The sequence below is a fragment of the Rhinatrema bivittatum genome, chromosome 12, assembly GCF_901001135.1.
Source record: "Rhinatrema bivittatum chromosome 12, aRhiBiv1.1, whole genome shotgun sequence".
Taxonomy (NCBI): domain Eukaryota; kingdom Metazoa; phylum Chordata; class Amphibia; order Gymnophiona; family Rhinatrematidae; genus Rhinatrema; species Rhinatrema bivittatum.
In genome coordinates this window covers 65596316-65621091 of record NC_042626.1, presented here as the reverse complement: position 1 = coordinate 65621091, position 24776 = coordinate 65596316, and the positions used below count along the sequence as shown (strand labels likewise).

General features: G+C 43.4%; 1 protein-coding gene across 5 annotated transcripts in view; it reads right to left on the bottom strand.

The window, feature by feature from the left end:
• The window catches only part of ARHGAP27 (Rho GTPase activating protein 27), a 181076-nt gene that overhangs the window by 67420 nt on the left and 88880 nt on the right, over positions 1-24776 (bottom strand). The window contains exon 1 of one of the 5 annotated variants that reach the window (XM_029572478.1): positions 15128-15222. The exons of the other annotated variants lie outside the window; for them this stretch is intronic. Within the exon in view, the coding sequence (XP_029428338.1) occupies positions 15128-15202 (75 nt within the window). The 5' untranslated portion in view covers positions 15203-15222. Of the gene's footprint in view, positions 1-15127; positions 15223-24776 lie in introns of those variants that run through there. 5 annotated transcript variants of the gene reach the window in all.

Sequence of the window (24776 nt, the reverse complement as noted above, 5' to 3'; positions counted from 1 at the left end):
AGAGAGCGCTGGTATGTGACTGAGAGAGGAGAAAGTTCCAAGCAAACCACCCCACCTCCTGCTAATTCAGAACAATCTCAGGACACCTGGATATCAAACGTTCCCAGGTATGCAGAGCAAAAAAATTTTTGTATCCTTATTATTTTTCATTACTGGATCTTTGTGTCTGCTATTTTGAAATATTTTGTTGGTATCTGGAAATGTTTTATATGAGTTTTTAATTATTGGATATTCCACTCATCAGCTGTTTCGAAATATGTTCTTTTTGTTAGTACAGTTTTACTGCTGATGATTTTATATTTCTTGATTTGTTTTATAAGGATGTGTGATGTTTCTTTTTTCCTTTGTTACACTGCATACAGAGACTCTGGCTTGTTGCAGTTTCCAATTCAGTTTTTGTCTGCATGCTTCTTGTTATGCGTTTTGGTCTCTTTATTCTATGTTAGGTGAGGGACAGCACGTGATTCAGGTGAGGTTTTCTGCTGGCGTGTAGTTTCTGTGTAGGACTCTATAGCAGCCTGACTTGGTCCGTTTTCCTAATAGGAGATGTATTGGTGTCTTAAGGCCTGGTATAATATTTTCAGAGACTTATTGTACTTTAAAAGTGTGATCTTACATAAAATGCACACATTTACTTGTATTTAGTTTTAAACATATTGTATGGCTCTCATGGAATTACATTTTAAAATATGTGGCGTTTATGGCTCTCTCAGCCAAAAAGGTTCCTGACCCCTGCCTTAGAGGCTTGCAAGGAAGGTTCATCAGCTCGAGAAGAACCATACTGATGTCCCACAACACTGCGGGAGCCCTAATAGGAAGCTTCAATTGAAGCAAACCCCATATGAAGCTGAACAGAAATAGGGGTATCCTTCTACATGCTGGTGATAAACACCAGAAGCCCAAGGTGAACTCTGACTGAGCTGATTTTTAGACCAGACTCTAAAAGATGTAGAAGGTATTCAAGCAGTTTTTTTGTGTGTGTATGTGTGGGTGTGGAGAGTAGGGAAGAGGAGCAGCCATCTACAGCCTTATCCTCACACTACAGAGCAAATCTCCTCCCTTTAAAACCATAGAAAGAGCCTGTCGTCCGTCCCCCCCGCCCCGCAGCTGCTGCCACTCTGACCTGTTTCTGCCGGCACCATGAGCATGCTCAAAATTCACAGGCCAGCACTTCCTTTAGGCTGAGCTCGTGATACGAGCAGAGAAGGAGAGGAGCGGTCAGTAGCAGTAGTGGTGGATGCTGGATGGGGGGGGAGGCACAAGGCAGATGCCGGGGAAGAAAGAAACGGGAGGGTTGTTGGTGGCAAGGTGCAAAAGTGGAAGAGGAGGAATGATAGGGATGAAGGATGATGTGCAGATGGAGGAAAAGAGGAAGCTACCAATCGCTGACTGTATGCTTCTATTTCTAATTTGTTGTATCCCGCCTTGGATGAATTTCTTATTCAAAAAGGCAGGTAAGAACTCCAGATAGTATATACAAATAAGGAATTTACAATAAAAATACATCAAACAGTTCAGGCAACTAAAAGTCCAAGGCTATACAGAAAAATAATTACAACAATGGCCAAGTCAATCAAGCTAGCTGAACCTGAGGAATTTCTTGGTGAAAGAATGCTTAAAGTTGGATGTCTTAACTAAAGAGCTTGGGTTGTATCAGCATTAACCCTTAATATTTTGGCCATTAGGTAATAGACAAGTTTGAATTGAAATTGTCCGTGGCCAATGAGTGATTTGGACGCAACTCAGAACGTACACTGATGGATCGTCAATGTACACAAGTAAATCCAGCCTACCTGATCAAATTTCCCAAACGTTGAATAGTACTGGGAAGATCACCTTGAGGGACATGCCATTTCAACTCCAACGAGTTTGGGAGAGGATTAAAAAATGGATAGAACTGCTGCATTTGTCAGAACTCAACATTTATTTTGGAAAATGTTTCTTCAATAAAGTGGAAGTCTCTCCAGTCATCAGTCTCTAAACTCTATTATTGAGACAGGAAGAGAACCAGTTCAATGTTATATCCTTGACACAGATGACCTGCAACAGTTGAAACAGGATTCCATAATCCATGACATCAAAAGTCGCTGAGAGGTCTAACAGTACAACTGCACAATCCAAACCCTTGTCCATGAATATTCATACTTGTGTCCTATCTGGGACCCTCCATGAAGCACTACTGTATTTTAAATTTCAATTAAAAGTTAATGTTAAAAATAAAAAAAAAGCCTTGTCTAATCCATGTCAAATGTCACTGGTTAGTGCCAAAAGGGAGTCAGTGCTGAATCCAGCATGCAATTCCGATCGACAAGAATCTAAAAGATGGCTGTCTTCTAAAAATCGATTTAACTGGCAAATTACAGCTGGTTTTACCAGCTTGCTCGAAAAGGGTACATTAACTATGGGTCTGTAATTCTGTACAAAAGTACTAAGTGTGATTTTTTTTTTTGAGTAAAGATCGAATGACCGTGTCCTTTAATGTAGCTGGGAAACTGTCTTCCCTATAGGAGGCACCGATAATGGTTCTTAAAATTTCCAAGAGACCCAAACATGCTAAGCAACCACAAAGGGTAAGGGTCAGGGCAAATTCTTTCAACACTACTGACCAAAAGGAATCAAAAATGTAGATTCTAAAAGCGCTGCTCACGCAAAAACTGTCACCTATGCGGGCCGTGCGCAAGCAATGTGAATTTTAAGAGGCTGGGAAGTACGCGTGTACGTACCGGTGCGCCCATCGAGAATAAGGAGGTGGAAAAGGGGCGGGGCAGGGGCGTTCCGCCGCGGGTCCAGGACTTGTGCGTGTAAGCCCAAATTTTGCAAAGGTTGATCATGGCGCGTGTTGGCGTGTTACCTGCGCAACTTTACTGCTGGTCCTGATGAGGAGCAGCCTGGAGATTTTAAGACTTTCAGCACAGCACGAGGGTTCGGGCTCACGTGTGGGCTTGCAGGATGAGGAAGCAGAGGGGTCCTGAAGACCGAGACAATCTGACACTCTTTATATCTCCCACCGTAAGAGGGGCACTTTCTACTCAGGGTGGGGGGAAGAGACTGTGTAACACTGATCTGCCTAGGACGCAAGAGTCTGTAGATCCTTGTAACAATGCCCCCCCCCAACCCACCCTGAGTTGAAAGTGCCCCTCTTACAGTGGGAGATATATAGAGTGTCAGATTGTCTGTCTCTCTCTCTCATAGTCACACGTGTAAAGACTGCACATATATGCGCAGCAGGGATAGTTTAAATGTGTGTACTTGCACGCATGATATAAAATTTAATGTATCTCTGCTTGCGTGCCAATACGCACGCTTATGGGCACTCGCACATTCCTTTAAAAATTAGCCAGAAAGCGAAGAGATCAACACTAACCTGATTCTCATGAATATTAGCAACCTTCCAGATTAAACCCCCCTCCCCCAGCAAATTTGTTCCATTTTACTGAATCAATTGCTAGATCAGTGGAAAGATAGTGTAAGTTATCCTATTGTCTAACTCGGTTCTTTATAGAGATCATTGGAATAGCAAGGTGAGGATTTAAATGTCACTAAATCTTGCATTTCTTGGGAGCAGTACTATTCACCTCTTGAGAGAGGGAATTATTTCATTTATCTAGCAAGGTTTGGACTTGTAGCTGATCACTGGAACCAAGCATAGCTAACAGAGGTTTGCAGGATATAAATTTATGAATAAACTTATGGTTTCCAGTAGCCTGGAAACCCAAAACCTAGGAGTAGTAATAGACAACCGCCAGAATTTAAAAACATTCATTAACAATACAACCAAGAACTGCTTCTATAAGCTTCAGGTTCTAAAAAGAATTAAACCACTCCTTCACTTTCAAGACTTCAGAACAGTCCTCCAAGCCGTAATATTCTCCAAGATAGATTATTGCAACTCTATCTTGCTAGGTCTCCTTTCCTCATCCATCAAACCTCTTCAGATGCTCCAGAACGCGGCAGCCAGAATCCTGACAAACTCCAGAAGAAGAGATCACAGATCTCCCATTCTCAAAAATTTACACTGGCTACCAATACACTTCAGGATTCTACACAAGTCCATCACCATCATCCATAAATCTTTAAGATCCATATCCAACTTTAAGATCCATATCCAACTCCAAACACTTCAAAAAATCCCTAAAAACACATTTATTTCAATCTGCTTTCCATATATCACACACTAAATAACATAACTACTTCTCCATCACACAGGGCACAACATTATATATTGATTTATTTTTTATGTAAACTATTCATTGTTTTAGATTTTTATTTTTATTATATATTTTTGTAATTTTGAGCTTTTATAATTTGATAATCTTTATGTTCTTTTAAATTTAAATCTTTATTTACATTTGTTTTTTATTTAGTTATGTAAACCGTTTTGATTAAACACTGTTTGTAAAGACGGTATACAAACACTTTTAAATAAATAAAAATAAATAAATAAAATCCATTCATACCCAAGCCCCTCTTAACCTCCAAATCCCCCTCAGACTACACACTTCATCCAGACCCATCAGAGAAGCCTACAGAGGTTCCCTGCTTGTTCCCCCATCTAAATCCATTCACCATCTAGCATTCAGAGACCGGGCCTTTTCTACAGCGGGACCTTCTCTATGGAATACCTTACCCCCTGATCTCAGACTGGAATCATGTTTACTAACTTTTAGAAAAAGGCTTAAGACTTGGTTATTTAAACAAGCCTTTCCTGAGTCTGATTCACCACAACAACTATTAAGAGACCTTTCAGCACAATGTATATAATTACTACTGTAAAGTTACTCCTACTCTTGTTTCCTTCCTCCCCCAGTTCCAGCAACCCTGTTTTATTGTAACTTCTTGTTCCTTTCCACTTGTTAAATGCTTAAGATTTTACACCCCGTTACCTGTAAACCGGCATGATATGATTGTATCATGAATGCCGGTATAGAAAAGCTCTAAATAAATAAAAAAAAATATAGTAAAGAATCGCCAAAGGCCTTGTTTATCGTAATAAAGAATCTTTCTAATAATGATAATGTGTCACATTTGTGGACTACTTTCAAGACATGGGAGATCAGAGCTCCAAGGTTATTGCTTGTTCTTTCTCTCCCAAATAAAACCTTAGCAATGCTGTCGATTCTCTGCACAAACAAACCTCTTTCTAACACATCTTGATACAGTACAGTAACCCAAGTCCTTCCAAGTACATCCTGTACCATATGCAACCTGACCCTGCTCCAGACACACTGTATCCCTTACTTCTAAGCCCCCCATTCACGTCTTACAAAATAGCAATTGTTCCAGTATGGATGCATATAATGTGCTTGGTTCAGACAAGTTCGCAGAGGGCTTTACAATCATATTATTCCAGAAACACACACAGTGGCAGAAAGTTTATCAGTGCCAGGCGTGAAGCATGACTGCTTCAGAAGAGGCACTCTCAGTGTTATTACTCAATTCCAGTTCAGCAAACAGAGCTCAAAAGGAAATAACTTGCTTAAGGTCACACAGGCAGCTCCTGAACAAGCTGGAAGTTCAGCCAAAGAGCCCAAAATATCTTTGATGTACTTGTTCTTTGGTTGGGCAATAAATGTGTGAGCAGCTTGCACTGTTGCTGCTGTATCTGTTCTGTGGTAGGGTGGTGTGTAAAAATATCTCTCTCTTTCTATATATAATTATATCTGCAGTCATGGGAAACGTTGCATCTCAGCCTTCCTTTTACTGCCTGCAACCCTGAGATGTGTAATGCTCCCAGACTCAATTTCTAAGTGTATCCTGTTTCAACAAAGACAACGCTGTAGCCTTAATTGATCGTGGCTTTAAACCGTAGAAGTGAAGAGTCCTTGAATTTGAAAATCTTCCCCCTGAGGAAGTCATAGCTGGCGAAACAGGACCTGTGTTGGAGGTTTGAGGAGCTCCTCAGCTCTTCTGGCATTATGCTTTACGACTATGATACACACAGCCACGAGCCACAATTCTACGGTTAAGTAAGTCGTCAAGGAACTTCTTAATACGGAGTCCCCTTTCGGGGAGATGACAAGTTTTGATACCAATATCATTTACATTCCATGCAATGGACTGAAAAAAATTATTTTATATCTGTTGTGTTCTAAGCTAAATCAATGTAGGTTTGCACAAGTGTTGTCCCTAGTAAAAATAATATTTCTGGCATAAAAGAGTTCTATTCAGACACATCATTATTTTTTTATTTATATAAAAAGCTGTACAAATAAATACAAAATTCTTTTTTGCTTGATTTTGGATTAACTTAATGTATAAGCATTCTACGGTCTTTGTATTAGTGCATGCTTACTAGAACAAGATTAATAACCAAATAGACAATAGACATGGCTTACTGGGGGAAGAGTCAACATGGTTTTAGTAAAGGGATAAGAACATAAGACTTGCCATACTGGGTCAGAACAAGGGTCCATCAAGCCCAGTATCCTGTTTCCAACAGTGGCCACTCCAAGTCACATGTACCTGGCAAGTACCCAATCATTAGATAGATTACAAGTTACTATTGCTTATTAATTACCATAATAGCAGTTTATGGATTTAACCTCTAGGAACTTATCCAAACCTTTTTTAAACTCTGTAACACTAACTGCTGAAACCACATCCCCTGCAATGAATTCCAGAGTTAAACTATGCGCTGAGTGAAAAGAAATTTCTTCGATTTGTTTTAAATGAGCTACTTGCTAACTTCATGGAGTGCCCCCTGGTCCTTCTATTATCTGAGAGAGTAAATAACTGATTTACATTAACTTGTACAAATCCTTTCATGATTTTGTAGACTTCTATAATATCCCCCCTCAGTAGTCTCTTCTCCAAACTGAACGGCCCTAACTTCTTTAGCCTTTCCATGACCCATATCATTTTGGTCACCCTTCTCTGCACTTTCTCCATGGCAGCTATATCCTTTTTGAGATGCGGCGACCAGAATTGCACACAGTATTCAAGGTGAGGTGTCACCATGGAGTCCTACAGAGGTATTATGACATTTTGCATTTTATTCACCATTCCCTTCTTAATAATTCCTAACATTCTGTTTGCTTTTTTGATCGCCGCAGCACACTGAGCAGACGATTTTAATGTATTATCCACTATGATGCCTAACTCCTAAGATGGAATCTAACATTATGTAACTCCAGCAAGGGTTATTTTTCCTTATATACATTACTTTGTACTTGTCCACGTTAAACTTTATCTGCATTTGGAAGCTCAGTCTTCCAATCTCACAATGTCCTCCTGCAATTCATCACAATCTGCTTGAGATTTAACTACATAATTTTGTGTCATCCGCAAATTTGATCACCTCACTTGTTGTACCCCTTTCCAGATCATTTATAAAATTATTAAAAAGCACTGGTCCAAACTGAGGCACTCCACTGTTGACCCTTTTCCACTGAGAAAATTGACCATTTAATCCTACTCTCTGTTTCCTGTCTTTTAACCAGTTTGTACTTTGTAATCCACGAAAGGACATCGCCTCCTATCCCATGACTTTTTAGTTCTTAGAAGCCTCTCATGCGGGACTTTGTCAAACGCCTTCTGAAAATCCAAATACACTACATCTACCGGTTCACCTTTATCCACATGTTTATTAACCCCTTCAAAAAAATGTAGATTTATGAGGGAAGACTTCCCTTAGGTAAATCCATGTTGGCTGTGTCCCATCCAACCATATCTTTCTATATGCTCTGTGATTTTATTCTTCATAGCAATTTCCAGGATTTTTCCCGGCACTGAAGTCAGGCTCAGTGGTCTATAGTTACCCGGATCACCCCTGGATCCCTTTTTAAATATAGAGGAGCTGGTGAGAAAGGAAAAGGATCTGCTTTGGCTCCCACAATGATCGACGGAGTAGCTGAGGCAGGACTGGGGGCTTTGACAGTGCCATTAGCTAAGAGACAGGCTTAATTTGATCCTATGAATAGTGGCAGAGGTTCTTCCTTTTGCCACCAGAATATCATAAATTGGTGTCTGAGGTGACTCCCTCTCCATCCAGGTCAAGTCAAAAGGCATTTGGAAAGCTATTTGCATCTATAGCAGATATATCACTTAAAATGTGAAGGATTGAAAACAATTCCTAGGCCCATAGTGTCCATTTGGATACATGGGAAAGGAGGCTGGATCAGCTTTATTTATTATTTATATTATTTTGTATACTGATATTCTGTACTCAATCATACTGGTTCACAAGTATCAAAAATAAATACAATACAAAAATTCAAAATAAAACTCGTATGTAATATGCAAAAAATCTAAAATTAGGATAAAACTTGCCATAAAAATGAACTGAAAATATGAACACAGATAATCAGAATAGGAACAAAAGTGTAAAATAAAATAGATAAAACATAATGAAAATCAAATAAAAGCAGTAGTAGTCTCTCCATATGTTCATAACACAGCCTTAGATAAAAGTCTAAAATATAACACACTCACTTAATCTCTTCTCCAAAAGCCTTTGTAAAGATCTTTTTTTAAAAGTTTGATAATTAAGTTGAAGTCTCAATTCACTAGGAAGAGAGTTCCATAAGCCTGGGCTGCTATAGACACTGCGCGCTCTCTAACTTTATTCAAATGGGTGGATTTTACCGATGGAATTAACAAACCCTTAGTCGCTGATCGCAAATTTCTCTGAGGTGTGTGAATTCGTAAGGATGCATGCAACCATTCAGTATTAGCGTTGGGAAGATGGGAAAAAAAAAATCATTCTTGCTATTAGTAACCAAGTTGTTTTGAACAAGTTGAAATCTCTAGAAATTTCCTTGGGAGAAAGAATTTGCAGTTTTTAACATTTTCCTAGAGACCCTTTGGTTTCTGCTAAGGATGTTTTTAAGAGAGATTAGCTTGTAACATACCTTCGAAGGCTTTACCACCAACATCTAAGGTTTATTGTCTGTCCCCTCCTACAAGAGGACAGAGGAGATTCCAGCTCCCTTGCCACTGTCCAGTTTACTTAATCGTTCAGAAATATTGGAGAAATCCGAAAGCGACCTGACATCTAAGGCCATTACGAAATTTCATTTTGTTTTGGAAGCAGATAGGGAATGGGATTGGAGGCGGTATTTCCACCACATGAAGGATTTATTTTTACATATGGTAGTAAGAGCTTTTCCTGATGCAGAGCGTGCGATTCAGAAAAGGAGGAAAGCTTTCTTTGGATTGAAGCCTTAAGGTTTACAACTTGGCGCTCGCTTCCTCAAATTTCCTGTGAATTGGTAACTGGTTAAGAGACAGAAAACAGAGGAGGACTGAATGGTCAGTAGTGGAGGGAACCAGGGACCTGTGCTGTTTAACATGTTTACTAATAATCTGGGAAAAGGGATGAAATTTGCAGAGGTCACAAAATAATTCCAAGTTGTTAAAACAGCAGCAGATGGTGAGGACTGTAGAAGGACCTTCTGATACTGGGAAACTGGGCATCTGAATGGCAGATGGAATTTAATATGGAAAAATGCAAAGTGATGCACGGAGGGAAAAATAACCTCAACTATAGCTACACGATGCTGGGTTCTGTGTTAAGGGTCACCTCTTGTAAAGCAGAGTTGCTTACCTGTAAGAGGTGGTCTCCTAGGACAGCAGGATATTAGTCCTCACACATGGGTGACATCATTGGATGGAGCCCGGCACAGAAAACCTATGTCAAAGTTTCTGGAACTTTGACTAGGCACACTGAGCATGTCCTATACCATGGGGTCCCTCTTCAGTCTTATAACATAGAATTATAAATAAATGAAAATATAAGGAGAAACCCAACTCGATGGGGTGGTGGGTGGGTTTCATGAGGACTAACATCCTGCTGTCCTAGAAGAACACCTGTTACAGGTAAGCAACTCTTTCTGCGAGGACAAAAGCAGGATGGTACTCCTCACACGGGTGAATTCCTAGCTAAGGCTGCTCCCCAATACAAAAGGGGACCAACAGACACCTACCAGGTGCCAATGGACACAAAATCCACAGTGCTGTTGGTAAGAGAGGGGGAGACAGCCTGAACCCATACAATGGGCCCTAGGCAGGGAGAGTTGGGTTCTATATCTTGAAGAGATTCCTGAGTACAGACTGGCTGAACTGCCTCTCATTTCGGCAATCCTTATCCAGACAGTAATGGGATGTGAATGTGTGGAGAGAACTCCACGTTGCAGCCTTGCAAATCACCTCCATAGGAACTGCTCACAAGTGGGCCACTGACATTGCCATGGCTCTGACAGAATGAGCCTTGACATGACCCCCAAGATGCAGCCCCACCTGGGCAGAACAGAAGGAGATGCAATCTGCTAGCCAACTGGATAGCGTCTGTTTGGCAACTGCAACTCCCAACCTATTCCTATAAAAAAAAAAAATCAAAAGTTGGGTGGACTGTCTATGGGCTTCTGTCCGTTCCAGATAGAAGGCTAAGGCTCTCTTGCAATCCAAACTGTGCAGTGCTTGTTTGCCTTGGTGCAAATGGGGCTGGGGAAAGAATGTTGGCAGGATGATTCACTGGTTAAAATGGAAATCTTTCAACATCTTAGGCAGGAACTTAGGGTGCATACACAAGACCAACCTGTCATGACAAAACAGTGTAAGATGGACAAGTCACTAAGGCCTGCATGCTGACCCTGCATGCTGAAGTGACTGCCAGATTAAGTACTTCAGGTCACAGGAGTGCAGTGGCTCAAAAGTAGCTTTCATCAGCTGAGCTAGCTCACATTGAGGTCCTGAAACACAGCGGGAGGCCTTAGGGGAGGCTTCAATTGAAGCAGGCCCAGCTTGAAATGTATAACTATAGGCTGTACAGAGATAGGTGACCATCTACACCATGGTGGATTATGCCAATTGCACTCAGATGAACTCTAACAGAGTTGGTTTTCAAGCCAGCCTCTGATAGGTGTAGAAGGTAATCAAGCAGTTTTTGTGTGGGACAGGAGAACAGATCTAGGGCCTTCTGATCACATCACATGGAAAACCTCCTCCACTTCAGTCCATAGGACTTTCTAGTGGAAGGCTTTCTGGAAGCCACCAGGACCCAAGACACATCCTTAGAGAGATCGAGCAGTTGCAGAATTAGCCTCTCAACATCTAGGCTGTGAATGACAGAGTCTGGAAGTTGTGATGCTGCAACTTGCCTCGGTCTTGTGTTTTGAGCTCTGGGGAAGTCCCCAGACTGATCGATCTCCAAATGGATAACTCCCGAAGGCGTGGAAACCAGACCTGTCTCGGCCAATGAAGGGCTATGAGAATCATAGTCCCTCTGTCCTCGCAAAGCTTCAAGAGAGTCATCACCACTAAGGGAATTTGAGGATATGCATACAGAAGACTCTTGCTCCAAAGGCAGGAAAAGGTTTCAGAGGCTGGTTTGCTGTCTGTTCTGTCCAGGGAGCAGAACTGAGTCACCTTCCTGTTGCAGGGAGATGCAAACACATCCACATCTGGGCTCCCCCAGATGAAGAAGATCCGGTTCGTTACCTCCTGGTCCAGAGCTCACTTGTGGGGTCTGAAGATACGACTCAGTCTGTCCACTATCACATTCTCCATTACCAGATACATGGCCCTGAGCACCATCCTGTGAAACAAGGCCCAGGACAAGATCTGGACTGCTTCCTGACACAGGAGGAACAACCCCATGCCTTCCTGCTTGTTGACATACCACATTGCTACTTGGTTGTGTTTGGATCAGGACAATTTTGTTGGACAGCCAATTTCTGAAAGCCCACAGCGCATACCTGATCACCCGGAGCTCCAGGAAATTGATTTGACATCGTACTTCCTGGGTGGACCAGAGGCCCTAGGTGCACAGCCCCTCTACATGAGCTCCCCACCCCAGTGTGGATGCATCAAGGTTAGGACAATTTGGATAGGGAGATTTTTGAAGGATATTCCCTGTTCCAAATTTGAGAGTACCCGCCACCAGGACAAAAAGTCCAAGAGAGATGGGATGATTCGGATGTAATATTGGAGGCTCTGCATGGCCTGGTGCTACTGCAACCTCAGGGTCCATTGGGCTCTGCACATATGCAAATGTGCCAAGGGAGTAACATGGACCATTGCGGCCATATGTGTTAATCTGACACCGCTGGCTCTGTTGAATCACCGTCGCTATAGACAGAGTGACAGCCCTGGATCGCAGCAGGAAGGAGTTTGCTTAGGCGGTGTCTAGCAGGGCTTCTATGAAGTCCAAAATGAGGTGACAGGCTGAGATGGGACTTTGGGTAGTTGATGACAAACCCTAGTGACTCCAACACCTGGATGGTCAAGCGCATTGCCCGAGCGGCCCCCGCCTGAGAAGTGCTCTTGACCAGCCAATTGTCCAGGTAATGGAAAACATGCACTCCCAGCTTACGGAGGTGCGCCCCCACCACAGCCAGGCATTTTGTGAAGACATGTGGGGCCAACGCTAGCCCGAATGGCAACACTCTGTACTGGAAGTGCTGTTTTCCCACAACAATTGGGAAGATCTCAATGTGAGTGTACACGTTCTTCAAATCGAGGGAGCATAGCCAGTGCCCTTTTTGCAAGAGGGGAATCAGGGAGCCCAAGGAAACCATCTTGAACTTTTCTCTTTTTAGAAACTTGTTCAAGGCCCTTCGGCGCAAAAAAACGAAATGAACCGGTGAAAGTTTTCCACGGCAAATTTCTCAGAAAAAGCCAAGAGCTCACTTAACCGCGAGGCGGAAGCTCCATGGAAAAAAGATTGAAGAGGGACCCTGCATGGATGTGTGGCATAGGGCATGCTAGGCATGCTCAGTGTACCTAGTCAAAGTTCCAGAAACGTTGACATAAGTTTTCTATGCCGGGCTCTATCCGATGAGGTCACTTATGTGTGAGGACTACCATCCTGCTTGTCCTAAGAAAATGGAATTATTTCCGACTACTCTGGCTGAGGATGTATATAGAGGTTAGGCCGTATGGATTCAGAGTTCTCACCCAGTCACAGACTAGTCTGAAGGCCACAGGCCAACCTCTAAGCGAGTTCATATTTACTGTTTTGCACTGTAAAATGCTTACGAACAGGCAAGAATCTGTTTATTGTAGTTATGCCAGTAATTCTATAGTGAGAAAGTATTTAACTGATACTAAAGCCTGAGAGAGTGAAGGCCACACAGCTGCGCCTGAATTTGATAAGGACTCAGAGGGAGGGAACATCGCTGTTTTTCCCATGCATTTAGAGTATAAGGAGAAATAAAAGCTAGAAAGAGAGAGAGAGAGCACTTCTGGATGTGATAGCACAGATTGATCCTATGGAAACATATAAAAGCTTTATACCGTATTTTTCGCTCCATAAGACGCACTTTTTCCCCCCCAAAAGTGTGTGTGTGCTGGGGGGGGGGGGGGGGAATGTCTGTGCGTCTTATGGAGCGAATATAGAAAAACAAAAAACAAAAAAACAAAAAACTAACTACAACCACCCACCCTCCTGACCCCCCCCCCCCCCCCCCCCAAGACCTGCCAAAAATCTCTGGTGGTCCAGCGGGGGTCCAGGAGCGATCTCCTGCACTTGGGCTGTCGGCTGCCAGTAATCAAAATGGCACCGCCGGCCCTTTTCCCTATGTCACAGGGGCCGACCAATGGCACCGGTAGCCCCTGTGACATAGTAAGGGCAAAGGGCCGTTGGAGCCATTTTGATTACTGGCAGCCAACGGCCCAAGAGCAGGAGATCGCTCCAGGACCCCCGCTGGACCACCAGGGACTTTTGGCAGGTCTTGGGGGGGGGGGGGGGTCAGGAGAGTGGGGGGTTGTAGTTAATTAAATTTAAAGAGTTGGGATGGGGTTTTTTTTTGGGGGGGGGGCGTTCCCCACAGAAAGAGAACGATAAAAGTTTTCTGATCTGGGGAGTGGCCTGAAATGGCCCTCCCCAGACCCAAAAACAAAATGGAGACAAAAAAATGTTATGCACTCCCCTAATTTGCTCCATAAGATGCACAGACACCCGGGAACAGAGCCGGTTTAGCACACCATTTTTTTTTTTCCTCTGAATCCTAGGTGCATCTTATGGAGCGAAAAATACGGTATATACGTAGCAATTACTATCTGCAACTAATTTTTCTGTCTGATCTGATTTTATTTGTTCTATCCTCCTATTGCTCAAATAAACTTTCTTTCCTAAATACCTGGAACCGTGATGTACTGAACCAATGTTTGTGTGTGACTATTTGTGCAGGGAATAAGCTCCTGGGTTCAAGTCCCCATGTGTAATCCCAGTAATTGTGTGTTTATACTGGGCAAGTTCCCGAGGCAGTCCTGTGTGCATGCAGGTGATAAGCCCCTGGGGTAGCCCCCAGTGTAGACCTCAGTGAGATTAGCCCCCCAGGTCAGAGCCCCTGGGAAGAATGCTATGTACACGGGCTGAACCCAGAACCTCTCGTACCCTTGTGAAGAATACACTGAAATCCTCAGCTCAGTGTGTGGCAGTGGTCAGAAATCACAAACAGAACATCAGGAACTATTTGGAAAGGAATCGAGAACAAAACTGAGACTATCATAATGCCTCTGTATCGATCCATACTGCGACTGCACCTTGAGTACTGTGTGCAGTTCTGGTCACCCCCATCTCAAAAAAGTTATAGTGGGCATAGAAAAGGTGCAGATGGCAGAGACAAAAATGATAAAGCAGCTGGAACGGCTCCCCTACGATGAGAGGCTATGCAGGCTACGCAAAAGAAAATGCTGAGATGGGACATGATAAAAGTTTTAAAACCATGAGTGGGTAAATAGGGGATGATTATTTACCCTTTTAAATAATATTAACACAAGTGGACATGCCATGAAACGAACACACTGCACATTTAAAACAAATCATAGAAAGTATTTTTTCACTCAGCGGACAATCAAGCTGCAGAAACTATAGCCAGAGGTCATGGTCAAGCCATGTGTCCTATAACTCGGTTTAAAAGAGGTTTATATAAGTTCCTGGAGGAAAAGTCCATAACACATTATTAGCTAGGTAGACTGGAAAGCTATTGCTTTATCCCTGCAGTTTTAGGATCTGCAGGGTACTTATGACATCCTGGCCACTGTGAGGGAGAGGCTGCTGGGCTCAGCGTACCTTGGTCTGACCCAGCACGGCACTTCTTATGTTCTTATGATGCTTGCACTGCTGCTGCCTGGGCTGTACCTGTTTTGTGACACTTCAAAATGAGGGAAGAGCTGACGTTCCTACCTGGGAGGAGACGCCTGAGTGCAGACGACTCCTGGATTTAAATCTCCGCTGCATCTTGCTTATCAGGTCCACCATTCTGGAGGTCTCAGGCACCAGCCGATACTACAGGAGGCTGACAGTCAAACAGAAGCCTAAGATGAGGAAGCTCCGAATGAGGAAGGAAGGCCCGCAGACTGACAGCAGCAGCAGTCACCGACCAATCAGGGCAGATACACAAGAAACAGCAGCCTGCCCTGGGATGGGACTCTAGCGCTACATACGTTTCCTGTCAGGGGAGCAAGTAAGGGAAACGTTACCGTGTCAACCAACGTTGACTTTCAACATATAGGAAGTGGTAGTTGTTGGCATTTTGTGTGTGTCAAGTTTGCAGTGAGGCAGAGGCAGCCGTTCCTCTCTAGACCCAGTATCTGAGACGGTTTCTTATCCGATGATTCGGAACTCCCAGCACCAGCCCCCGCACATCGTTCCATAACCCCCTGCTGTGCAATCTCTCCTTCCCCTGACCTCCCAGCAAGGCTCACAATTATGGCGAAAGCCTTCACGAGTTCGTCATTTTCTTCAAGGCTCAACTTGCAGGTGGCAATAGAGGTTAATGCTAAATGATGTTTAATGGACCTCAGAAGGAAGTCAGGAATCGTGTTTCACCAAGTGACTGAGGAATTCCTGCGGCATCTCTCATGGAAGTCCAGTCTGATGGTGGTTCCCGAAAGCTCTGGAGAAGCCAAAATCAAACGCAAATCAAGGGAATAAGGGTGAAAACGGATGAACCCAGTTGACAGTTTGGTCAACTGGAACCAGTATGGAGCAAAGACTGGTAAAAAAAAATCATCCAGGCAGATTCAGACAAACTCAATGGAGAACTCGGACAGCAGTGCCCCCTCAGCTACCAAAGTGTTTCTGGTGGAGTTGGGCAGCTTTTAATATCCCCGGGGAAGATTAGGCTGCTTACGTGTAAAGCAACGGCTTCGGAAATCTTGCCTAGCAAGATGGCGCAGAGCCTCCAAGGTTTGGAAGGAGCCATGTGTGGATGCCACAACAGTGAAAGGAATATGGTGCTGGGCTGGGAGGGAAACAATCTGGGCTTAGCCTCCAGGAAAGGCAGCGCATGTTAGACCTGATAGCAGCACAGACAAGGTACGAACAAGCCAAGTCTGCTATCCCCAGCCCAGGCTCTCCCCCTCCCCCCTGTTCTCATAGGCTCTGTGATGTCAGACTAAGAAATTATGTTTTCAGAATGCACAAGGCTTTATGAATTAATCTGAATGACAAGAGCATGAAATGTGCTTATCATTCAAAGCAAGGAGATCTACATACGTTACATTTACTTCCCAATCTACTCTCTTTCTTAATAATAAAAAAAAAGTTGCAAATATTGCATGTCTGGTTTCCTAGGCACTCGTCCATGGCAGGCCCTAGGAACGGTATCAGTATGCATCGTTACCCCCCTGACATTTCAGCTGAACTGGCCTTCTTCCCCTAGGCGTCCTGGGCATCAAGGGATCATGAAAGGTACGAGCCAGGGTTCACTGACTGTTCCATGATCTCTATTGCTCTACCATTATACTGGATGAATGGTTCAAAGAGTTATTAGGAAGGGGATGGCCAGACACACAGACATGATCTCTTAAGGCTAGACTGAAAAGGTAGGTCCAAACCCCTTTGCTGTCTTGCTTAAAGGCTCATTCCCTCTGCTTATAGACCTCATCCTTTGGTATTGCAGTCACCTGGCAACCAAGATCCTATCTACAGGCTCCTGGAGCTCAAAGGTTCACACAGCGCAATCATCTACAAACTGATCCACCAAACACTAAAAATCTCAATGCTAAACAGAGTGAAGTCTGGCACTCTACTGGGAAGAGCAGGCGAAGCGCCTGTGGTCAGCAGAGTCCTCTGGCTGGCCAGCAAACCAAAACTGTACTGCTTCCACACTCCCACAGGATCCCCTCCTCCCCAGATGTGAAGTCAGCAGCATGGAGAACACAACTGGAGTTCCAGTCACTCTTCTGCCCCTCTGCCACTGAATGATGGGCAGGAGGAGCCACAGAGTCCAGGAGCACTCGGGATTTGTGCTGACCTCTCAATTGCTTTACTGTGAGGGCCGATGAAAGTAAGATAAGAGGCACACATGGAGGACAGGAGCACCTTGTGGATGGGGAGAGAAGAGGTGGGATAGGGGAGATGAAGAGCAGCGCCATGGGGGAAGAATGGAAGAGAAAGAAGGAATGTCATTTTGTCATCCATGGTTCAGAGATGTTGAACTGTGGTCCTTAAGTCCTCCTGCAGGGTTGGATTTAAGGATTTTGCACAATAACTGTGAGATATATTCAAGTTCCAGGTGCATTTAATAATTTGGCTGTCCAGACTTCCTTGTGGCTTTCAAGGACCAAAGTCCCTGTCCCTGTCTGGCTCCTAAACATTACCTGTTGGCCATTGCTCCTTCTAAGCCCCATTCACCCTGACACAGGTGATCAGGTGAGGGTCAGGGGCTTTTTTTTCTTGCTCTGGCTGCGTGCCACTCGAAATAAGGCTGCAGAGAAATGTGAAACTATTTCAAACTAGTCTGAAAACCTGGCTCTTTAAACAAGCTTTTTATAAAGACAAAGAGGAGGAGGAACACAGTTGAAAGATAAGGACGCATCAAGTAATCGGTTTGTTCCTCTAATATCTCCAATTGCATATTAACGCTAGATTTGAACCGCTTGAGTTTTTCAACTGACATATAAGCCTTAACACACAGTCCTTTCTTATTAAAATGTTACCGTCCTATGTTGGCACATGTACAATTTGCAATCTATTCCAATTATAGTTTTTTTTTCTTATTGTGCCTTTCTGGAAACCGTTGTGATGGTTAATTAACTTAACGACGGTATAGAAGAGTTTTTAAATAAATACATTTCCTATAATTCCGCTGTTTTTACAGAGCATTTTCAAATACGAGGACAGTATAGAGTAGCCCGAGATCAGGTAGATGCTGCGCTATGGGAATAGGCAGATTAGGAGGGCTTTGCGGGCCCTTTCTCTCCTGCTTTTAGCTGAATGCATCCTGCCCAGGACAGCTATGCAGCACCCTTCAGAATGACTAATTCCCCAGGCATTGTTCCACATGTGTCAGCGGTGAAGAGAGCCATAAGAGACACACCTATCACTTCACCCAGGCATGCAGACTGATTCTCATGGTTGGTTCCTCACCTCTTAACAGCTTCTTTGTCCTTACACAACTGCTCCTCCTTGCCAAGTGTACGCTCTCTTTTTCACTCGGAAGCCACCACAGGAAGGATGTGCATTTTGCGTAACTGGTTGGTTCTGGAGCCAAATCCCAACACTGTTTACTGTAAGCTCTCAGACAACGCGCCTTGCATGGGCTAAAAGCACAAATACAATAAGCTCAAGTACCATCAAGCTTGCAGGCCCATGCTGCTGAAGGCCACAAGCCCAAACTCAAGGCTTCCCCACCACACAATGGTCCACCAGTACAAACATACAACAGAGCCGTTAAACAAGCACAGGCCCCAGCTCCACTGCTAGCCACACAACTAAATACCACAGACCCCACACCATAAGCCCAAACGTTACAGAGCCTGAGGGCATAAATAGCACAGAGCTGTTACAGGTCACAAGCAGAAGCGAAGGCAAAACTGGTAACAGATTTCAAAAGGACGTGGGAGAAGCACAGAGAATTGCTAATGGCTCACTAGAGCATGGGGTAACCTGCACAGAGCGGCAGTTACATCCCTAAACACCTTGCTGGGCAGACTAACTGGACCATTTTGATTTTCATCTGCTATCATTTGCTAGGTTCCTATGCCAAGAAGACAGCAATGGACATATTATGCCAAGTAAACACAGTGACTTGCTTAGTAAAGCAACAGATGACATAAACAACGATTTTTCCCAGAGAGCCATTTGCCCTAGAGACAGCTCTGCTTGGCAGTTTCTGCAGCCCCTCTTCCGGCAGATTGCCCAGGAGGTGGAAAGGGGGCACCATAACCTTGCAGGGGCACACCCTTAATGCCACTGGTGCAGCAGCCACCTTACCTCGCTCCCTGGCCCATGCATGCTGCAGACCTGTGCTTTTCAGTTTGCTTGATGCTCACAGCACAGTGAACCAAATCTCACACGTTCCTTACCCTGTGCTTTCTGAATTTACTATACAGGCTTCCTGTTTGTATTTAGCATCTGGAGGTTTTTTTTCTCCATTATTTTTGACTACTGGTGAACATCTCTCTCTGAGTGCATTTTGTCAATATTGTGTGGGTGCATTTTGATGGTAACAATATTTAACTGGCCATTCCAACATGGATGCAACATCACAACCAGTTGTGATCTAACTTTTGTCCATTAGCAGCCAAGATGGCATTTTAATAAAGATGTATATATACCTGGTGCTCTCCCAATCTCCACAGTACTTGTGTAACTTATGAATATTCACGATTACACATTTTTACTTATAGTTTTTATAGCCATTTGCTGTATAGGACCCCCAGGAATGCTTCCACCTGACCGGAAATTAGTGCATCCACTCAACGTCCTGACAGGTAATTTCATGACACAATTCTCCTATCTCCAGGATCGGCTGTACCAACTGGCTCTCATTAATGAGAGGAACTCCAGTGGGAGGCAAGGCGAAAAATGGCCTTCTCACCCAAAGCAAAGGTCTTTGTTGGCCAACAGCAAGAGCTGCCAAGCAGACAAGTCACTAATAAGGGGAAATTTGGGAGGGCGGAATAAATCGTTTTGATGAATTTTGCCTCCTCTTACTGATACATGCACCTGTTTCCTTAGGAGCACGTCACGCTCTTATAGTGACCAAAAATGGGGCCATCTTTCTGCTCTCGCATTCCCTCCTCACAGTTTTAAATATGCTTCTGCTACTATTAGGATTATTGGGTCAACTGCAGCCAGCCACACGACTACTACTGTGCTTTCAGTGAGATTACTGTGCACAACGGGGGATTCATATGAGTGAATTTGGATTCCCTACATCTCTACGCAGGGCTTTTAGGTGTATCATATGGTAGATATGCATCCTTGTTTACACTCCTGCACACCAGGTTCATATGTGAAAATATGGCACAAAGACCTCTTTTGGGACATTTTAAGGGATGGCACATAGAAATCTAGAATACAATTGCAGATAAAGACCATTTATTTCTCCCAATTGCAATACTGCAGTTCTCTTTACTTCCTAGCCATTAAGGCTCCTCCGTACTTAGCCCAGTGTTCTTGGATTCTCCCGCTGTTTCTCGCCTCTGTACCACCTCCTACTTCAGATCCTTCCTGGAACTCTAGAGGGGCTACACATAGTCACCCAGGAGCTTTGCTCCTGATCAGGGGATTTACTCATAGGAGAAATTAATTTCCATTCTCACTGGCTTTTTTTCCCTGCAGTGCAATTAGAGATAAGACCAGACCGTGTTTGCTTATATTTTATACTAGTTGTGAAATTGGTTGATGGAACTGTGTTATCTGTTCCTTATCAAGCACTGACCTTGACTTATCACATCAGGTTCTCGAGAGGTGATGGAAATGCAGCCACAGAAGGTTAACAACAGCAGATTACGAAAGACTAAGAAATTCCATTCGTTAATTGTATATGCAGCATTGACTCTGGCTTTATTGCTGGATTCCAAAGGCCTTATGGCTGCACACCCACCCTTTTCCATATCAGAAACTGTTTCATGGAGAAACTCTCAGGAGCTGATGGAAGAATCATGGTTGACTAGGTCAGTCCGCTTAAAAAAAAAACTGGCGATAACTGGTCTGTAAAATCCAAGCTCGAAATATTGAAAAATGAATCTAGACATTGAACGTTAAGGTGCTGCAACTTCCCCCTGATCTTCCAATGTAACTCAAGGGGAGATGTTTAAGAAATACTTATGGAGGTTTTAAAGATTGGGCAGGTATCATGCCTCCCACTGCCAAGATCTACTATCTACTTTGTAGGAAGGCTCCGTTTCCCAGACTGCCGAAACCCTAAAAGGGACAACTGTCTAAGGACAGTTCAAGGTATAGAAGGCTCTAGAACAGGGGTGACCAACTCCGGTCTTCGAGAGTCACAAAGAGGTCTGGTTTTCAGGATATCCACCATGAATTTGCATGAGTTGGATTGGCATACAATGGAGGCAGTGCACGCAAATCTCTCTCGCGCATTTTCAGATGGATATCCTGAAAACCAGGCCTGTTTGTGGCTCTCGAGGATCAGAATTGGCCATCCCCGAGATAGGCTGTAGGATCTTTCTTTGCAGTCATGCTTCCATGTTTCTTAAATGGACTAGACATGTTTCTTAACTAGACCCAGAGTAGTTTAAAAAAAAACAACCCACAGGGCCAGCTCACCAGCTCCCTTTGATGTGAAGTCAAGTGATCACCCAATGAGTTTAATGAAGAACCTCTTGCAAACTCAATACCATCACATCAGACTGGATAAAAGTATCTCAGACTGCAACAAATTCAGCTTTCTCTAGGACCAGAACTCAAGAGCAACTGAATTTTCAGAAAGATGACCTTGGGCAAATGGAGACTTTTTTGGCCATAAAAGAGGAAATTGCTTTTTACAACTCAGTCTCCTACTGATGCAAGGGTGGCCAACTCCAGTCCTCAAGAGCCACAAACAGGTCTGGTTTTCAGAATATCCACAATGAATATGCATGAGATAGATTTGCATGCAGATCTTGTGGCTCTTGAGGACACACCTGGACTATGAAAATACTGCAAGAAAACACGATGAGAGTTTTTTAGTTTTGGGGTTTTTTTTGTAAGAACCCTGCCCCAAGTAAAACTTTATTAAAATTTTTTGAAATCATCATTCAACCAGTCCTCTTACATGGAAGGTATGGCTGGTTTACTTCATGCTTATTGACTGAGCAAGTTGATGAACATGAAGTAATAGCAACTCATGTAAAATAGCAACTCATGTAAAAGGTTTCTTATAGGGGAAACAATGAGAACACAATCATCATACTGCCAAAGGTCTCCTGCAACTGTCAAGGGTGGGCAACTATGATCCTCAAGCACCACACACAGGCCTGGTTTTCAGGACATCCACAGTGAACGTGTGTGAGATAGATCTGTACTCAATGGAGGCAGTGCATGCAAATCTATCTTACGCATATTTAATGTGATTATCCTGCTTGTGGCACTCAAGGAGGACCGGAGTTGCCTAGCCTGGTTCTATTTCTTGTCCAGGCCACTTTAATTGCAGGGCAGTAATTACAGGCTAGCTTCTCACTGCCACGTGGCAGGCCATTTGCATGTAAGAACATAAGAAATTGCCATGCTGGGTCAGACCAAGGGTCCATCAAGCCCAGCATCCTGTTTCCCGCAGAAGCCAAACCAGGCCACAAGAACCTGGCAAGTACCCAAACACTAAGAAGATCCCATGCTACTGATGCAATAGCAGTGGCTATTCCCTAAATAAACTTGATTAATAGCAGGTAATGGACTACTCCTCCAAGAACTTATCCAATCCTTTTTTTGACTGCACTAACCACAACCTCTGGCAACAAATTCCAAACCTTAATTGTACGTCGAGTGAAAAAGAATTTTCTCTGATTAGTCTTAAATGTGCAACTTGCTAACTTCATGGAATGTCCCCTAGTCCTTTTATTATCCGAAAGTGTAAATAACTGATTCACATCTACTCATTCAAGACCTCTCATGATCTTAAAGACCTCTATCATATCCCCCCTCAGCCATCTCTTTTCCAAGCTGAACAGTCCTAACCTCTTTAGTCTTTCCTCATAGGGGAGCTGTTCCATCCCCTTTATCATTTTGGTTGTCCTTCTCTGTACCTTCTCCATCGCAATTATATCTTTTTTGAGATGCGGCGACCAGAATTGTACACAGTATTCAAGGTGCGGTCTCACCACGGAGCGACACAGAGGCATTATGACATTTTCTGTTTTATTAACCATTCCCTTCCTAATAATTCCTAACATTCTGTTTGCTTTTTTGACTGCTGCAGCACACTGAGCTGACGATTTTAAAGTATTATCCACTATGATGTCTAGATCTTTTTCCTGGGTGGTAGCTCCTAATATGGAACCTAACATCATGTAAATACAGCAAGGGTTATTTTTCCCTATATGCAACACCTTGCACTTGTCCACATTAAATTTCATCTGCCATTTGGATGCCCAATCTTCCAGTCTTGCAAGGTCCTCCAGTAATGTATCACAATCCGCTTGTGATTTAACTACTCTGAATAATTTTGTATCATCCGCAAATTTGATAACCTCACTCGTCGTATTCCTTTCCAGATCATTTATAAATATATTGAAAAGTACAGGTCCCAATACAGATCCCTGAGGCACTCCACTGTCCACTCCCTTCCACTGAGAAAATTGCCCATTTAATCCTACTCTCTGTTTCCTGTCTTTTAGCCAGTTTGCAATCCACGAAAGGACATCGCCACCTATCCCAGGACTTTTTAGTTTTCTTAGAAACCTTTTAGTTTTCTGGTTTATTTGAAGGGGCACCGATTCCTCAGAGTAGGAGCAAGGACAGATTTATTTATTTATTTAATGGTTTTATATACCGTTTTACCAACAATAAATGCCGACCAAAGTGGTTTACAATACTTCGAAGCAAAGTTAGAACCAAAAAAAATAAAAACTTCAGTAAAATCACATAGAAATAAAATAAAGCGGGAATAAAAATACAATAATAATATTATCAATAACATAAAAATAAGGTGACATGGGGTAAGGAGACTGGCTTATTTTAAAAAAAAACAAAAACTTAAAGAACAGAAAATAAAACAATAGTATCAGTATCACTGATCTACAATTAAGAGCTAGTCTAATACAACACAAGTCCAATTACTGGGTATAGAGCAAGGCCTAGAAAATTTCTAAGACTTCTGAAAGGGGGATACAACTAAAAAGTCTACATGCTATGGGGTATCCTCAATGTCCTTGAATGCTACTTGGAACAAGTGAGTTTTCAACGCTTTCTTAAACTCATTCCGATTAAATATATGCCTTAAAGAGTCAGGCAAGGCGTTCCACAATATAGGACCTACGACTGAAAAAGCTCTATTTCTGGTCAGATAACCCGACAGGTGTAAGTGACAGCAGGGATTAGCATGGGTATGCAGTGAGGTGGCGTGACAGAGTTACACAGAATGACTGGGCAGAGTGGAACGTAGCACTGGGGGTGCTGGGAGATGAAGAGATTTTGCCCAGGTTCACGCAGAGAGTCCGCAAGGGAGCTGAGATTTAGAACTCAGGAGCCCCAGATCCACTGCCTCCCCACCCATATCCTCAAAGTACAAACTGGCTGTGTGCGTAAAGTGGCTCGCACTAGTCACTCCCAGGAATCACTCCACATTCTCCTATAAATGCTGTGATTATATTCATCTGCACCTTATTCAAATGGTCCTTAAACTAGCAGCAGACTGCAGGATAAAAGGGCTATCCACAGGGGCGTGGGCCCAAACCACAGAGCTACACACCCTTGCGAGTAAACAAAATTAACACTCGATTGCTTTTCCAATCCTGAGGCTGAAGTGCCACTTTCGGCATCATGTGCCCTCGCTCTTTAACACTTTCTAGCATGCATACACCCAAGTCTCCTGCCAGCTGCCCTCCACCCACCTGTCACCAGAGCAGATCCCAACCACCTCCCCCATTCCTGAAATCCTCTCAAC